This window comes from Mus musculus, chromosome 17 (assembly GCF_000001635.26).
Source record: "Mus musculus strain C57BL/6J chromosome 17, GRCm38.p6 C57BL/6J".
Taxonomy (NCBI): domain Eukaryota; kingdom Metazoa; phylum Chordata; class Mammalia; order Rodentia; family Muridae; genus Mus; species Mus musculus.
In genome coordinates, this window is record NC_000083.6 from 80,190,754 (window position 1) to 80,207,502 (window position 16,749).

General features: G+C 42.4%; 1 protein-coding gene and 1 non-coding gene across 10 annotated transcripts; both read right to left on the reverse strand.

Annotated features, from left to right (window-relative positions):
* Positions 1 to 4,158: 4,158 nt before the first annotated feature.
* Gm51284 (predicted gene, 51284) lies at positions 4,159 to 4,215 on the reverse strand. The gene has a single exon (NR_162791.1). It is a non-coding gene; the product is annotated as a predicted gene, 51284 (primary transcript).
* A 5,111-nt stretch (positions 4,216 to 9,326) lies between these two features.
* Srsf7 (serine and arginine-rich splicing factor 7) lies at positions 9,327 to 16,616 on the reverse strand. 9 transcript variants are annotated; one of them, NR_036615.1, is made up of 9 exons: positions 16,422 to 16,552; positions 15,095 to 15,275; positions 14,509 to 14,685; positions 13,869 to 14,328; positions 13,560 to 13,634; positions 13,378 to 13,479; positions 11,938 to 11,991; positions 11,416 to 11,451; positions 9,327 to 10,849 (listed from the first exon to the last, which is right to left on the reverse strand). NR_036615.1 is itself a non-coding variant. In XM_011246412.3 (9 exons), exons 4-9 carry the CDS (start codon positions 13,963 to 13,965, stop codon positions 10,773 to 10,775), a joined length of 417 nt encoding a protein of 138 aa, XP_011244714.1. In that variant the 5' UTR covers positions 13,966 to 14,328; positions 14,509 to 14,685; positions 15,095 to 15,275; positions 16,422 to 16,616; the 3' UTR covers positions 9,327 to 10,772. The 9 variants fall into 9 exon arrangements, 8 of the variants coding, with proteins under 8 accessions (XP_011244714.1, XP_011244715.1, NP_001182415.1 ...); XM_011246412.3 differs by having other exon boundaries at positions 13,402 to 13,479; positions 16,422 to 16,616; XM_011246413.2 differs by having other exon boundaries at positions 13,369 to 13,479; positions 16,422 to 16,616.
* Positions 16,617 to 16,749: the final 133 nt, after the last annotated feature.

A 16,749-nucleotide genomic window follows, 5' to 3' on the forward strand; every position in this document is an offset into this window, starting at 1 on the left:
TCAGTTACTACAAATGCCTGTCTGTTTAAAGTGCTAAGGAGGGATTGTGGGATGCTTGTACATCAGTCATTTCTTATCCTCCACAGCTCAGAAGGAGGCAGAAAGAATGTACAGAAGGGATAGGATATGGTAGAAGAATGCCATCTTCAAGACAGGACACTGAGGCACAAGACTGAGCCCATTAACACTCCCTTGAAAATGGGAGGGTAATGGGGCTAGAGAGATGGCTCAGCGGTTAAGAGCACTGACTGCTCTTCCGAAGTTCCTGAGTTCAAATCCCAGCAACCACATGGTGGCTCACAACCACCTATAATGAGATCTGCTGCCCTCTTCTGGGGTGTCTGAAGACAGCTACAGTGTACTTACATATAATAAATAAATCTTAAAAAAAAAAAAGAAAATGGGAGGTTAAGTGGATGAGGTCTCACTCCTTTTAATATAAGAGTAAGGCTGGGCGTGGTGGCGCACACCTTTAATCCCAGCATTCCGGAGGCAGTGGCTGGTGGATCTCTGAGTTCATGGCCAGCCTCTACAGAGCAAGTTCCTGGACAGCCAAGGCTATTCGGAGAAACCCTGTCTTGAAAAAACAAAAACAAAAAACAAAACAAACAAAAAACGGAAAGAGAGAGAGAGAGAATACAAAAGTACAGTTGCTGGGGGAGGGGTGGGCACAACACATTTTCTTTGGTGATATATTCACCTGTACATGCCCTTGATCTTAAAGGTAACCCTTCACCTATCCTCCTAAAGTAACTGATTAAATTATCTGGTTCACCAAGTTACTTAAATGGAATAATTTCTTTGGTTTGGCAGTGGCGCCCAATCTGGGGTCAACACACGTTTGTTCACAGCTTCCCAGGAAAAGTTAATATGATCCATACCATTTTCCACGTCCTGTTTCACTTCGTGCTATAAAACAGCAGGAGGCATAGTGGTTATGTGAGCGTGTGATCTCAGCAACGTGAGAGGATTGTGAATTGGAGGCTAGCCTTGTCTATAAGATAGATAGATAGATAGACAGATAGATAGATAGATAGATGATAGATAGATGAATAGGTAAATAAATACAAGTTCCAACAGATGTTTATTTTATTTTATTTTTTTATTTTTTGGTTTTTCGAGCTTAATCTTTTGATCCTCAAACAAAAATAAGATGAAATAGATGGAAAAAGATACTCTATATAAACAATAATCCTAAGAGAGTTCAAGTAGTTATCTGTTAAGACCTTGGTGTGGTGGGGGGAGGAACCTAGGTAAAATATTAAGGCCTACATGAAATGTTAAGGCCTAGGTAGCAGTTACTTGGCTAGCCTGCTATTATAAGGAAACTTTCTCATATATTTCTACTGTTACTAGAAAACTTTCTAATGCCAAGATTGATTGCATATTGTTATGTTCTTGAAAACAAATCATGATAGAAGTCAGTAGAACTGCTTTGTGTTGTTATTCCCAATAAGCTTGGACCCCAACATAAGAGAGACACCTGTACCAATATATATTTGGAATAAGACTTCCATTTTGAGTTTTTGAGTAGTGGTCTAGTAAAGTTTAAGTTCCCAAGGCCTCCCTGGGAACTGACATCTTATTTGGCAAAAAGAGAAATATGCATGGGTAACTGACATCCTGGTTGACAAGTTAAGACATGAATGTTCGATAAGGCAAGTCCCCTGCCACGGTTGAATACACCAACCAAAGGGAGCAGGATACATGTACAACAAAAACATGTTCCTACGGAAATCCCCTATCCCTAAATCCTGATTGGTAAAATAACTTGGCATAGATGTTTGTGGATTTGGGGCTTAAAAACCCTGTAGGAGGGGCTGGAGAGATGGCTCAGTGGTTAAGAGCACTGACTGCTCTTCCAAAGGTCCTGAGTTCAAATCCCAGCAACCACATGGTGGCTCACAACCATCCGTAATGAGATCAGCATGACATCCTCTTCAGATAGTAGTGCCCGAAGACAGCTACAGTGTACTTACATATAACAATAAATAAATCTTAAAAAAAAAAAAAAAAAACCCTGTAGGATCTTCCAACTCAATGTCATGGTTCCATTCCCAAATCTGGACCATGGCCCTGGTCAACCAGTCCTGGGATGTATGCTCAACAAACTATCTCTGTCTGACTGAGATCGGTGTTTATGTGGTTCATAAGGGGAATCCCAACACAGAACTTCCAAAAACGTGTGGGTCAGCAGCAGTGAACCAAACTGCCTCAGACAAAGCTGTAGAAGAGGACCTACTCATAAAGCTGTCCTCTGTTCTGTTTGTGTACACACACACACACACACACACACACACACACAGTAGCATAACAATTATAAATGTATGATGTACCCCAAAGCAGAGCCTTCGAATGCTTTGAGACAATAATCATGGCTAGAGGTATATGTTGTCTTAGTAGTTACTTGGTCTAACTTAATAGTTCTTCCGTGGCATACTGCATCAAAATTCCTGAAGAGATTTTTCATTTTTTTCCTCTAGTTTATATCTTTTACCACAGTGACCCCTACTGGTACAGGTGTTGATTAAAACACAGTTTCTGGCTGCTTCGTAGAATCATGCATTTGCCTAGAGTAACCTAGAGGACACCTAAAACCTGCCCCTCAGCCACATGAGAGCTTCTTTCTGTGCAACCAGGCTAATGTCGGTTCCAGTTAGGGAAGAGGCCCGAAGCAGTGGTTTCCAATCTAGTTGTGTTTGGATCACCTGGAGACTTTTGCACTACTAACATGACTAACCCATTTGTGTAGGATGTTTTTTAAGGTCCCTCAATGGTCCTATTACAAACAGTGATGAGATCAATTGCCCTAGCAGCTTTTATGTGTCTCACTATGGTCACCAATATTGCATGTACCAAGTACACAGATGTGTTTATTCCCTCCCTAACCCACAAGCACTTTCTGCCTTATGTCTCAGAGAACAGTCTTCCAGACCAGAGGCATTGCCTTGGTGTCTTAGTCATGTTTACTACTGCCGTGATTTAAAAAGAAAAAAAAAAAGTGACCAAATGCAACTCAGAGAGGAAAGGGATTATTTGGCTTATGCTCATCATTACAGCTCATCCTTGAAGTGAGAGCAGGAACCTGGAGGCAGGAGCTGATGCAGTGGCCACGGAAGGGTGCTGCTTACTATCTTGCTCTCCATGGTTTGCTCAGCCTGCTTTCTTATAGAACCCAGGACTACCAGCCCAGGGAAGGGCACCACCCACATCTAGAATGGGCTGGGCACCTTCCACTTCAGTCACTCATTAAGAAATGCCCTGCTGGGCAGTGGTGGCACATGCCTTTAATCTAAGCACTTGGGAGGCAGAGGCAGACAGATTTCTGATTTCGAGGCCAGCCTAGTCTACAGGTGTGAGTTCCAGGACAGCCAGGGCTACACAGAGAAACCTTGTCTGGAAAAGACAAAAAAAAAAAAAAAAAAAAGAAAGAAAAGAAAAGAAGAGAAAAGAGGAGAAGAAGAAGAAGAAGAAGAAGAAGAAGAGGAAGAGGAAGAGGAAGAGGAAGAAGAAGAAGAAGAAAGAAAGAAAGAAAGAAAGAAAGAAAGAAAGAAAGAAAGAAAGAAAGAAAGAAAGGAAACAGGCTTGCCTGATGCCAGAAACATTTTAGGGACTTTAATGATCCAGCTCTGCCACATCAACACAATGTCATGGGCAGACATGAAATGTTTTCACGGGATTGTAATTTTTATAAAAAGTCACAAATGAGATCATGGCTACATTCCAATAAAGCTGTATGGATCTTATAGTTTCAGTTTCTCTTAACTTATATGATCAAATGTTGGGACTTCTCTTCGCTCAACCACTTCAAACTGTTAAACCGTCTACAAAACAGAAGCAGACCAAATTTGGCTTAAAGGTAAATTATGGCTGGTTGTAACCCAAGTTGTCCAAGGGAAAGGCCTTTTTCTCACTATCTACTCCATGCGTGGGTTCAAATGCTGCGGCACACGTATGGAGCACAGGAGACACGTGGAAGGGACTGGTTCTCTCTTGCCACCACGTGGATCCTTCGGGATTGAACCCTGGTCATCCAGCAGAGCAGCCATGCCTTTCTTTACCTGCTGAGCCTTATACCCATTGTATTAGTTCCTTTCCTCCATGCTGTAGTAAAATACCTGACGAAGCAACTTGAAGGAAGAAGAGCTAGCCTTGGTTTAGTGTGAGAGTACAGGCCATGTCCTGGGGAAGGCCATGGCGACTGCCATGTCACACTGCCCAAAACCAGAATTCAGGGTTAGCACAGATGAGAATCTTGTGTGTGTGTGTGTGTGTTGTCTGCATGTCTATGTGTGTACTTTGTGCATACAGTGTCCAGAGAACATGAGATCCCCTAGCACTACAGTTACAGATAGTTGAGAGCCACAATCAGGTGCTAACAGTTGAACCTAGAATGGTAACAGAAACGGTAAAAGAAACAGAATGGCAAATGAAGAGTCCCACTGGTAAAACTCAAGGACATTGAAACTAAGGAAATTAGGCACCTTGAACACATAGAAAATTTCCTGAAAGGGTTAATTTACTATAAATTTAAAAGGGCAGGGTATGAAGAAGAGAAAGCTGACCCAAGTATTTTAAATGTATGAAAATGTTGTAAACCTATTATTTTGTATAACTAAAATGTAGTGATTCAGAAGAAAAAAAATATGCTATCAGTTCTCAACACAAGATTTGTAAAAATCATAAGTTTGAAAGCCCCACTAAATAGACAAATATGGAAACTCAGGAATGCCTACCCATTGCCACCAGGGAAAACTAACACTCACCAAAAATAAAAACGTACACATATTCTTTGAAACTTAGGATTAATTATTCTGGATACATATGCTCATCCAAGCTAAGCTGCGTAACTATATTCACTTAACTGTAGTAATAATTAGAAATTGCTCAAGTCCATCAATAAGGAACTAGATTTCCATTACTACTCTCCTCAAAAACGCTCTAGGAAAGCCAAGTATGGTGGTGAAGGTCTTTAATCCCAGCACAGGAGGTTGAGACAGACAGATCTCTGAATCCGAGGCCAGCAAGGATCTACAGTTTCAAATTAGACCAGGCTAAGTAGAAATACTCAGTCTCAAAAAACAAACAAAAAACCCAAACCAACAAACCAATAGACCACTGCCAGGCTTGGTAGACATACCTTCCATCCCAGCAAAGGTAGGTGGATCAATGCAAGTTCAAGGCCAGCCTGGCCTACATACCAAATTCCAGGCCAGTGAGGGCTATGCCGTGAGACCCTTGTCTCAAAAACAAAGTGCTGGAGGGGTGGCTTAGGAGTGAAGAGCACTGTTGCCTAGAGGATTCCATTTCAGTTCCCAGCCTCCACAATGTAACTTACAATCATCCATACCTACAGTTGCTCCACAGTCCATGTTGGTCAGAGAAAGAAAGAGCTCTAACCCGAGAAGGTTCGGGGCTGCTTCTTACAAACATTGAGAGCTGCAGAGGATCTAGTAGGGAACATGGCTACTTGTATTCACTGGTCTGAAAACTGTCCGCTACTGGGGAGAAGTCATCCGTTTTGACAGAGCACACAGCTTTGAAAGAGACATACATGGTGTGATGAAGGAGGAAAAGGACACCCTTTTAGCCAGATGAGACCAGCCATATTAGTACTGGAGATCAACTGTTGAACAGCTCACCTCACATTCAAAAGTAAACAATCACGTTCCTTGTTTTTATCTAAAGGTGTTAAATGTCTACACAAAACCACTACTTTAATGGTAGAGGAACTTTATTCTTTTTTCTAAAATTTTTTAATTATTTATTTATGTATATATAAGTACACTGCAGCTGTCCTCAGACACACCAGAGGAGGGCATGAGATTCCATTACAGATGGTTGTGAGCCACCATGCGGTTGCTGGGAATTGAACTTGGGACCTACGAAGAACAGCCAAAAGTGCTCTTAACTGCTGAGCCATCTCTCCAGCCTGAGTAGCTTTACTCTTAATTACCAAGTGTTTAACCTTCCTACTGTGCTTCCTCTCCTCATTTTACAATGAAAAGCTCTAGCCTGGCCTGGTGGTGCACACCATTAATCCCAGCACTCAGGAGGCAGTGGCAGATAGATCTGTATCCTGGTCTATAGAGTAAGTTCCAGGACAGCCAGGGCTACAAGGAGAAAGCATGTCTTTGAAAAAAAACAAAACAAAACAAAACAAAACAAAAAAAAAAAAAAAACAACTTTAAAACTCCGAAGTCAGGCAGGAATGTTGGCAGGTGCTTGTAATTCCAACACTCAGGATGTTCAAGGTCAGCCTGTTACAACATTGAGAACAGGCAGGGCAACTGTTTCAGAAAAAGTAAAATTGGAAAAGCAGGGAGAGGGTAAGATCATGCAGCATTCATGTATGAAATCACCAGTGAAGCAAGAGTTCCAAGTCGCCGGGCGGTGGTGGTGCACGCCTTTAGTCCCAGCACTTGGGAGGCAGAGGCAGGCGAATTTCTGAGTTCAGGGCCAGCCTGGTCTACAGAGTGGGTTCCAGGACAGCCAAGGCTACACAGAGAAACCCTGTCTCGAAAAAAACAAACAACAAAAAAAGAGTTCCAAGTCAGCCTGGGCTGCCTGAGGCTCTACTGCATGTGGTAGCAGGTAGCATACACCTTTAATACTAATACCCATGAGGCACAGGCAGGTGGACCCGAGTTCTAAGTCAGCCTGCAATACTCAATGAGGTCTCCAACCTTCCCATCCCAATACAGACCTGAGCCAGGAATGGTTGTAAGCCTATAATCCAGCACTGTGAAGCAGGACTGCCGCTAATTCAAGGCCTGCCAGGAACGTATTTTAATACTTTCTCAAAAGAATTACAAATTTCAGAGCAGCCTAGACAAAAGTGATATCCTACCTTAAAAAAGCTCTGTTCTTAGATGATGATTTTATACTAAAATACTATCCTAGTTATTAGTCATCTCTGGGTTTATCCATCTTCACTTTGCAAAATACTCCACAGCAAGTCGAGTATTAAACCTTTGCTTCTTTTTCCTAATAAAAACTCTACTTATCCCAGGTCATTTTCTTTTATGCCAACTGCCAATTTGATACTTTCTGGGCCTTATCAATTTGCAAAATCAAAGGGGCTGGAGAGACAACTATGAGAGGACCCAGGCTGGGCTCCCAGTATTATCAGGTGGCTCACAATCACCTGTAACATGTTCCAGAGATCTAATGTTCTCTTCTCTGAGCACCTGCACTACATATGCAATGCATATATTATACCTTAAAAAGAAAGCTAATCACTTAATATAGTTGTTCAAAGCCTGATGGGGGAGCTATGCTTCCCTCATTCTATACAAGGATAAAAAGGTGGGTTTTTGTTGTTGAAGAGTCCCAGTCTCAAAATGGCAACCAACAGATTGGGAAAAGACTTTTACCAATCCTACATCTGAGAGAGGGCTAATATTCAATATATACAAAGAACTCAAGAAGTTAGACTCCAGAGGAACAAATTACCCTATTAAAAAAATGGGGTACAAAGTTAAACAAAGAGTTCTCAATTGAGGAATACTGAATGGCTGAGAAGCACCTAAAGAAATGTTCAACATCCTTAGTCATCAGGGAAATACAAATCAAAACAACCCTGAGATTCTACCTCACACCAGTCAGAATGGCTAAGATCAAAAACTCAGGTGACAGCAGATGCTTGTGAGAATGTGGAGAAAGAGAAACACTCCTCCATTGCTGGTGGGATTGCAAGCTGGTACAATCACTCTGGAAATCAGTCTGGAGGTTCCTCAGAAAATTGGACATAGTACTACCGGAGGACCCAGCTATACCACTCCTGGGCATATACCCAGAAGATGCTCCAACATATATTACAAGGACACATATTTATAATAGTCAGAAGCTGGAAAGAACCCAGATGTCCTTCAACAGAGGAATGGATACAGAAAAGGTGGTAAATTTACATAATGGAGTACTACTCAGCTATTAAAAACAACTTCATGAAATTCTTAGGCAAAAGGCTGGAATTAGTATCATCCTGAGTGAGGTAGCCCAGTCACAAAAGAACACACACAGTATGCACTCACTCATAAGTGGTTGTGAGCCTAAAAACTCAGAATACCCAAGCTACAATTCACAGACCACATGAAGCTCAAGAAGAAAGACCAAAGCATGGGTGATTCAGTCCTTAGAAGGGGGAACAAAATACTCACAGGAGGAAATATGGAGACAAAGTGTGAAGCAGAGACTGAAGGAAAGGCCAGAGACTGCCCCACCTGGGATTCCATCCCATATACAGTCACCAAACCCAGACACTATTGTACATGCCAAGAAGTGCTTGCTGACAGGAGCCTGATATAGGTGTCTCCTGAGAGGCTCTGCCAGTGCCTAGCAAATAGAGAGGTGGATGCTCACAGCCAACCATTGGACTGAGCACGGAGTTAGAGAAAGGACTGAAGGAGCTGAAGGGGTTTGCAACCCATAGGAAGAACATCAACCAACTAGACACCTCAGAGCTCCCAGGAAGTAAACCACCAAGAGTACACATGGAGGGACCCATGGCATATGTAACAGAGAATGGCCTTCTCGGACACCAATGGGAGAGGCCCTTGGTTCTGCGAAGGCTCAATGCCCCAGTGTAGGGGAATGCCAGGGTAGGGAGGCAGGAGTGGGTGAGCACCCTCATAGAAGCAGGAGGGAGGATGGGATGGGGGTTTCCGGAGGGTTAATTGGGAAGTCCCAGTCTCAGGCTGCTGAGCCAGGGAATGGTGGCTCCTGCCTTTAATCCCAACACTAACTAGGAGGCAGAGGCAGGCCAATCAGAGTTCAAGGCCAGCCTGTTCTACAGTGAGTTCCAAGACTACATAAACTCTGGTGGGGTTGGAGGTAGGTGTGGGTGGCATAAGGAGCCTCAGACTGTAGCCCACATTGCACTCTATCTCTAGATTCCTCCAGCCTCAGCCTCCAGAATGCCAATGGCTTATGTAGCCTAGAATGACCATAGGTTCCTGATCTTAATGGCTTCATTCCCCAAAGGCTAAAATGATTAATACATACATACATACATTCACAACAGGGCCTGGGCTATTTAAAACTAGTGTTAAAAAAGTATCAGCACTTTTCCTGTCTTGTCTAGCAGTGGTGGTCTCAACTACCAAAAAACTAAGTGTACTAAATGGACTGGATACCACCTAACAGGTGTCTGACTGACTACACAGCCCAAGCTCTTGTAAAAGCTTAACTGTTTACTAAGATGCTTTACTCCATTCTCATCCCTTTAGGTTATATATATCTAGAATGCTACTGCTAGCTAATCTTTAAAAGCTACATGGGTTGTTTTTTGATTCAGATATCATACTTCCAAAGACTGAATATCAGGATTATTTGTTCAATCTCTGCAGATTTATTGAACAAACTTAATTTTTGAATACAGAACAATTAAAGCTAACCAAGTGCAACAGATAAGTCTGCCAATTACACATAGCTTCATACCAACCACTTATTCAACCAGTCAAATTCTAAAAACAGAACCCAAATGACTTTCAACATACTAGTGACCACTCAGCCAAATAAATTTGGGGCAGACAACTTCGATGAAAAAGCCTAAAATAGACAAGGACAGATTCCTGTGCTATTGTTTTTACACCAAGGCTAAGAAATATAGTAAAAAGCTTGTCCAAAAAACGTTTGAAAATGACCATTACTGCCCTATTATGCATAATATATTTAAAGTCTGAGTAAGAACCTACTGGCTACACCATTCTAAGGTCTACCAGACACTACCAAAGGAGGAAAAACCCAAAACAAAAACATAACAATCCTTAGCTACATGAAATGCTAATATGTAAGGTTTACAAAACTGCTTTATCTTATTAACACTTTGCTTGACATCTCTTTATACCAGCTTGGCAAAATAGAACAATGTCAGTAACCAAGCTAACCAAGTGCAACAGATAAGTCTGCCAATTACACATAGCTTCATACAAAATCTAGCTCAGATATTAACAGGTTTTTGCACAGGATAAGGCAATCCATTCAAAAGAACAGAGGACTGGGGCTGGATAATTTTGCAAAGCTGGTTTACAAGGTTTTGTTCCAAATTCAGACAATTCCTCAAACATGCATTTTTTGGTATTAAATTGGTTGTTTGAAAGGAAAAAAGTACATTGAGCAGAATTAACCCAACTTAATAGCCTGAAAAACTACACTACTAAAATCTCAGCCGCTAGAAATCAGTTTCTACTGACATGTCAGTAACTCTGCTTATTTTCTGTCATGCACCAATTTGTAGGCTTATCAGTGGTCCCTCTAAGCTTGACAATTCCAAATTGTTAACACCAATTCTCAATTTAGAGATCTGACATGATGCACTCATGCTATTAAGGACTCAAAGATCATCTTACCCAAAGGTACAAGAGTAAAATGAAAATTTCAAAGTCCTTTCAGATCCTGGCCAGTGTTACGTATAGAACAGTTAATGATGTTTAACTAACACCATTAAACTTTGAATACAGGCCCATATAAATATGGCCAATAATTCTCTTGATTGTTACCTTGCCTGATGCTTACCCAATTGAAAAGTATTAATATTGAACACAAAAATCAAAACATCTAGTTAGAAACATTTTATTTAAACGTGTCAAATAAAAACCCACATTTTCAGACCATAAGATGTTAATACATTCAACAAAACAATATTTACTGCTGTGAATTTTACAGAGTAATAATCCAGATCCATTTTGATTAGATGGTTGATGATCCTTCCTAGGTTACACTTTACAGACATAACAAATCCCTTATAATAATGTAAACAAAATAACTTTTCCCTAACGGGTGAACTTGAGAACTTCAGTCCATTCTTTCTGGACTTGCACTTCTGTGTGGACTTCCTGATGGGGAACGACTAAAAAGAAAAACATTAAGTTTGGAACCAATTAGTGTAACGAAGCTTCTTGTGTACAAGTCAGAGCAATTCAGTATTTCAGTACATTCAAAGGGATCAAATACCTTCTACCAAAGATCTAACACACAAAAAATCATATATCCCCTTTTGAACTTGCTTGGTATTTTTCCTTAAAGACTCTTAATTATGTGTGTGGGACAAGTGGCTGGAGAGGCCAAAGATATCAGACCTCCACCTGACATAGGTGTTAGAATTATAGAATTTGCAACTATTTTCAAATTTCTTCATTGTATGCACATTTTCTCTTCAGCTATTATACATATGAGAGAGAAAAAATGTTCCTTAAGCATGCCATTGCTACAAGACACTCAAGACTAAAACACCTTACATTTTTCTAACACGCGTGGTTAAACTAAAATTTTAATAGGAAAATAAAAAGCCATCATTGAAAAATATATCCAATCTATACAGCACCAACTTTCCAAAGAGTTCAAAGACTAGAGTAGGCAGTTGTTCTCCAGGAGGCCACATTTTGACAAGATTTGGCAACAAAATGTTTAGCTTACCTTCTTTTAGGAGATGGAGATCTGGATTTTGATCGGCTGTTAAAACATGAGAAATTCTAGTAAGAAAAAGCACCAACCAATCTTCTTTTTAATCCTACAACCCCCCCAAATTACAATAAATTGCCATATTACAGCTAAAATTTCAGAGCCAGTCTCATTTCTTTTAAAAAGCCAATTTTAAAGGGCTTACATTTCCATGAACTAGTGAACTGCTGTATAATTACAGTTCATCTTTTACATTATTCTAAAGCACATTTCTCTTCTCTATTCACCTACAACTTTTAGGGCCTTTTACCTCCAAAGTAAAATGTCACATAACATTAATTTCTCCATAAATTCAGCCAAGCAATAGGTCATGTATAAATGAAGTTCTCAATTGGATTAACAAGGTGCAGATATTTCTACTTATCCAAGCTTTGGGCTAACACCCATTTCTCAATAATTTTCAACACTTTGAACTCTTTGGATATTGGTGCTATATAATTAACTATAAGAGCACTAAATCGGATAGTCTGACCCTACCTGCTTCTTGGTCGTGAAATAGACCTGGATCTTGATCTCGACCTTGAGCGGGATCTTAATAAAAAGGAAAGGGGACACAATTACACAAGCATGCCTTTATAACAGAGCACCTTCCCAGATAGGATAGATAGGATAGAAAAGAGTAGAGACAATTGCTGCACAAGTCTTGCCTTCTGTCTATCCAATGTAGCACAGATGATCCAACAGGGAGATTTCAAATACACAGAGAACCACTATTTCATATGACTACTTCCATTATGTACAATTTGGTCACTACTTCTATGGAGGCACAACAGCCCCATCTTCAAACTCTTATACCACAATTATCAAGTGGTTCTATCCAATTACTAAGTTGACTTTAGTCTGGTTATCAGAGTTAAAGGTCCGTAGTTTGTCAAGCCAAGTTAGACTGGCCATAAATCTTTTAAAAAACCTTGGGACCCTATAATTAAGTCTATCTAGAGATGGTTCAGTAACTTTCTCAAATTGATTAATTTATGAGTTTTAAACAGCAGTGAAGTGGCTTTTACACACAACTGCTTCATCTGTAGTAGAAATTCCTATTTATAAAAAACATGTTATAACCTTTTAAGGACTTCTTACAATGAATAGGAGTAAAGTTGACTTAAATACATTGAATCCAAATGTAAGGGTAACCCCTAATTCAGGCCAGGTGGTAATAGCAAAACACCTTTAATCCCAGCACTTGGGAGGTGGAGGCAAATGGATCCCTTCAAGTTTAAGGCCAGCCTGGTCTACAGAGCAAGGGCAGCTAGGGGTACACACACAAAAAAAATGTTGTCTATTAAACTAAAAAGTCCACTCAGATTAAGAGGCAGGCAGATCCTGGCTCCCTCCTACTCTCAAACTTACTCTTTCCAAAAATGTTTTAAATTTACATTCACTTATTCAGAGTATATGTAGAGAAGGTAATGTCACCATCTCTAGAAGTCAGAGAGCAATTTGGGGGAATTGGGTCTCTCCTCCCTTTACATTGGTTCCAAGTTTAAGCAAGTTATCAGGTTTGATGGCAAGCTTTGTCACAATTCTCTTCATGGAGATAGCATCCTATCTGGCTAAAATAATTTACTTTTAAAAAATCTGTTTTGAGATGGGGCATGTACCTTTTTTGTCCTCCAATCCCCAGGTCCAAGTTATTTAGTCTAAGTGCTAGGAGTACAGGTGTGCACACCCTAATATTGAAGCACCCCATTTGAATGAAGATACTTCACTGTGTCACCAAGACAAGACGATCCAGCCAGGATCCAGTGGTGGCGCTCACCTTCAATCCCAGTGATTAGGTGGCAGAGGCAAGTGGATGAGTTCAAGGCCAGCCTGGTCTACAGCCAGGGCTACACAGAGAAACTCTGTCTTGATAACTAAAGCTACGACAATCCATCTACTAGTAAGCAGGAAAAATGTGCTACATACTGGAAATACCTCGATCCTATTATAGAACCAGACCTAGATCTTCTGAGTGAAGCTGATCTTGATCTACGAAGAGACACAGACCTTGATCGGCGAGGAGATGCTGATCTTGACCTAAAATTTAAAGAAGTTCTTAAGCCCATCTGTCTTACTTTTTCCCACTTGTTAAAATTTGAATTTTACAAATTTCTCACCTCCGTCCTCGGCTCCTGCTGCGGGAGCGAGAGTATCGCCTTCCCCTGGATCGGGAATGGGATCTAGATCGTGACCTATTTTTTAAGTTAGAAAAATACAACATATTAGACGATAACTCAGTTTTAGTGTTTGTGTACCTCTGCTGAAATCAAATCTCAAGACTATTTAAAATTTAGTATCTCATTTGGAAAAACTCTGGGCCTATTAAATTTTTTTTTTTTACTAACCTAAAAAAAGATTTGTTAAAAGCTGAATTACAACTTAGAATTACAAAATATAAAACGCCATAATGTGTATTTAAAATAAACCTTGCAAGTTTGCAGGTCGACCCTCTTTGGCCCATGGTCTAGTAGTAGGTCTAGTAGATCTAGATGATCTAGAAGTATCTATAGCCGATCGCTGCATCTAGATGTTTTCTTCAATCTAACGACGATCAAACTGACAGCCAAAAGAGCCAGATGAGGCTTGATTGACGCAAGAAGATTTTTCTAGTTGGGAATGTGGTCAATCTGGTGTTCCTCTTTCTAAAGCGGAGGGGGCCCCAATTGTAAGCCAAATTTACTGTTACGGCGATCACCGACTCAAATTTTCTGCCCTTTAAAGAATAAGGTGAAGCTAGGTGTAGATGACTCGAGGGGATCTGGCCTCTTATGCTGATCACCTCAAGGTCTAGGAGGATCTTAATTGTCGGATTTGCAAGGCGCCTCAGCATGATATCATAAGGCTCGTGACATTCTGAATCAAGGCGACTGACTCAAACGAAGAAACCTGAAAGGTTTTGACCAGGTTGATTATTAATATAGTAACATTTTTAATTAAACAAAAATTGTAAAATACACCTGTACAATTAACATTCAAGTTTATAGAAAAACACTAGTTTCTGCCTTGCTAATAAAAGAATTACTTTGATTAACTAGAATACCAACCATTCCTTCATTAATTAAATACCTGCTTCTTCTTCGTCGGCTATAGCGATGACAGTCATAAGCATAATGTCCCTTTTCACCACACTCATAGCATCTATCATTAGGATCAAAGGGACGACGGGCAGGTGGCCTATCAAAACGAGATCTCCGAGGCATGCCTGTTGATAGTTCAACCCTCACTCGAGAACCACAAATCACTCTACAAAACATAAGAAAATGCTAATGTTAGAATACACATGTGACTTCTAGATTTAAAAATATCAACTGCTATGTATATAAAGAAAATATCTAATAAAAATTAATTTATTAAAAAAATGTCAACTGCTCATTCTCTCTACACGGTTAGTCTTTTGTTTACAAAACCCCGCCAATTCCACCTTTAGTCCTAAATCTTAAGTTATCCAGTGCCTGAAGGGTAAGGCATGTGAGAGGCTGACAGAATGAGGGCTCCAACCACCACCGGAGCTATATGGTGAGTTCCAGGTCAACATAGGCCAGAGACACTATCAAAAATAAGGTCCACCCCCAGAGAGTCTATGATTAGCACCGAGATTACTTATCCAGCCCGAGGGAATATTTTAAAGAAATTTGAAAAACAACCCACTTACTTCCCATCCAATCCTCGAACTGCATCCTCTGCATCTCTAGGGTCTTCAAATTCCACAAAGGCGAATCCTGGAGGATTTCTGGCAATCCACACAGTTCTTAAGGGCCCATAGTAACTGAATGCCCTTTCTAACTCTCCTTTACCAGCACCAGTTCCCAGGTTACCAACATATACCTTGGTTTCTGTTTAAAAAATGTAAACAGAACAAATGTTATTCAACGTGTGATAGGGAATTCATTTCTTTAAAACAGACCATCCTTAAAGAGCTGTGCAACGTACACGTTTTGTTTTGGAGACTCTGAGCCAGCTAAGTGATCTACTCGGAGCCACCCTACAACTATGTTAGCTATACATCGCTCAAACGACTCTCAGGCCTCAACCTCCCTGAGGCAGCTAGTGCACCACCAGGTCTGGCTCCCTTTATTTAGAGGTCTTCACCAAGTACTAAATCTTACAGCGTGAAAGACTGGAAAGCCAGACCTGCGACCAAGTTCTGGCGCTCTTATAGGAAGGAAACCCTGGGAGACTGCAGCGGGAGCATGGTAGACTTGAGGCGTGCGGGGTGGAGGTGGGGCCCGGCTCGGGCCCGCCCCGCCCCCCGAGTCCCCGCAGCCTCGGGCACAACAGCGCGCGGGCTCCGGCGGCCCGGCCTGCGGAGAGGTCTACAGCGAGGATCAGGGCCGAGCCAGTTCCCGGCTTCCACAGCAGGCGCAGGCTCACCCGAGTCCCCGCCCCAGAGCCAGAAGCCACGCTCGAAACGGCGAAGGAAAAAAAAAGAGAGAGAAAAAAAGCCGTCGCCGCTTGCAGCGGTCTTCCCCTCGCGCTACTCCTCATGCCGACCAATTGTTGGACGACGCGCAGCTCGCAGCTGCCGGTTTCGTTCCGTCTCCAGCCCAACCCGAATCTTAACGCCCATCATCACTCCCCGGCTCCAGTGGCGGGAAAGCGCTGAGGAAATGCGCCACCACGGTCATCAATGTGCTCAAAATGGCAGCCGCCGCCGCCGCCGAGGGCGGGGGGTGGGGTGGTGGAGGCGGGCGGCAGCGCGGAGAAATGGCCAACGCCACCACGGCGACCCCGCCAGGCTTCGGCCTGTCCAGGAGAGACCAAAAGGCGCCAAGCGCCCGGGCCCTAAGCGGCACACATGCCCTCCAGTCCCGCTCGCCCTCCTCCTCCCCGCCCCCGCGGCCTCGGGCTTCGTACAGCGTGCGCAGGAGCCGCCATTACGCACGCGGAATAACCGTCTCTAACCGCCGCGCCGCCCCTGCGGCCCCGCTCTGCTCGGTCGGCGGGCAGCACCGTCCTCCCCTGGGGCCCTGGCCGCTTACCTCCTCCATACCGCCCGTAGCGTGACATGATGGCCGGCCCGTGTACTCGGCTCTAGCTTGGAATGCTCACAGCGCGAGTAGCACGGAAGCGGCTGCGCAACCTCCTCTGCCTGCAATCCCGGCGGCACTACAAGGAAGAGGCCGGAGTCGCGCTTATATAGGCGGCGGGCGGGGATTCTTTTTTTCTGCGCATGCGTTGTGTCAACGTTCTGCGCGGCACAAAGAAGCTGGGCGGAAACAGCCTAGAGGCGGGGCGGAGGGAACTTAGAGCGAGACTCTGCGAGCGGAGCGGAGGGATACGTTTCCATGGGAACGCCGGGATCTTGCC

What these genes read in the sequence shown, in the direction of transcription:
- Srsf7 (NM_146083.2), bottom strand. Translation starts at nt 16,449, where the DNA reads ATGTCACGCTACGGGCGGTATGGAGGAG. An exon ending in GTTCGAGGATTGGATGGGAA is followed by an intron (nt 14,686 to 15,094) that starts GTAAGTGGGTTG and finishes TATGTTTTGTAG; the next exon opens with AGTGATTTGTGGTTCTCGAG. An exon ending in AGCCGACGAAGAAGAAGCAG is followed by an intron (nt 13,635 to 14,508) that starts GTATTTAATTAA and finishes CTTAAAAAATAG; the next exon opens with GTCACGATCTAGATCCCATT.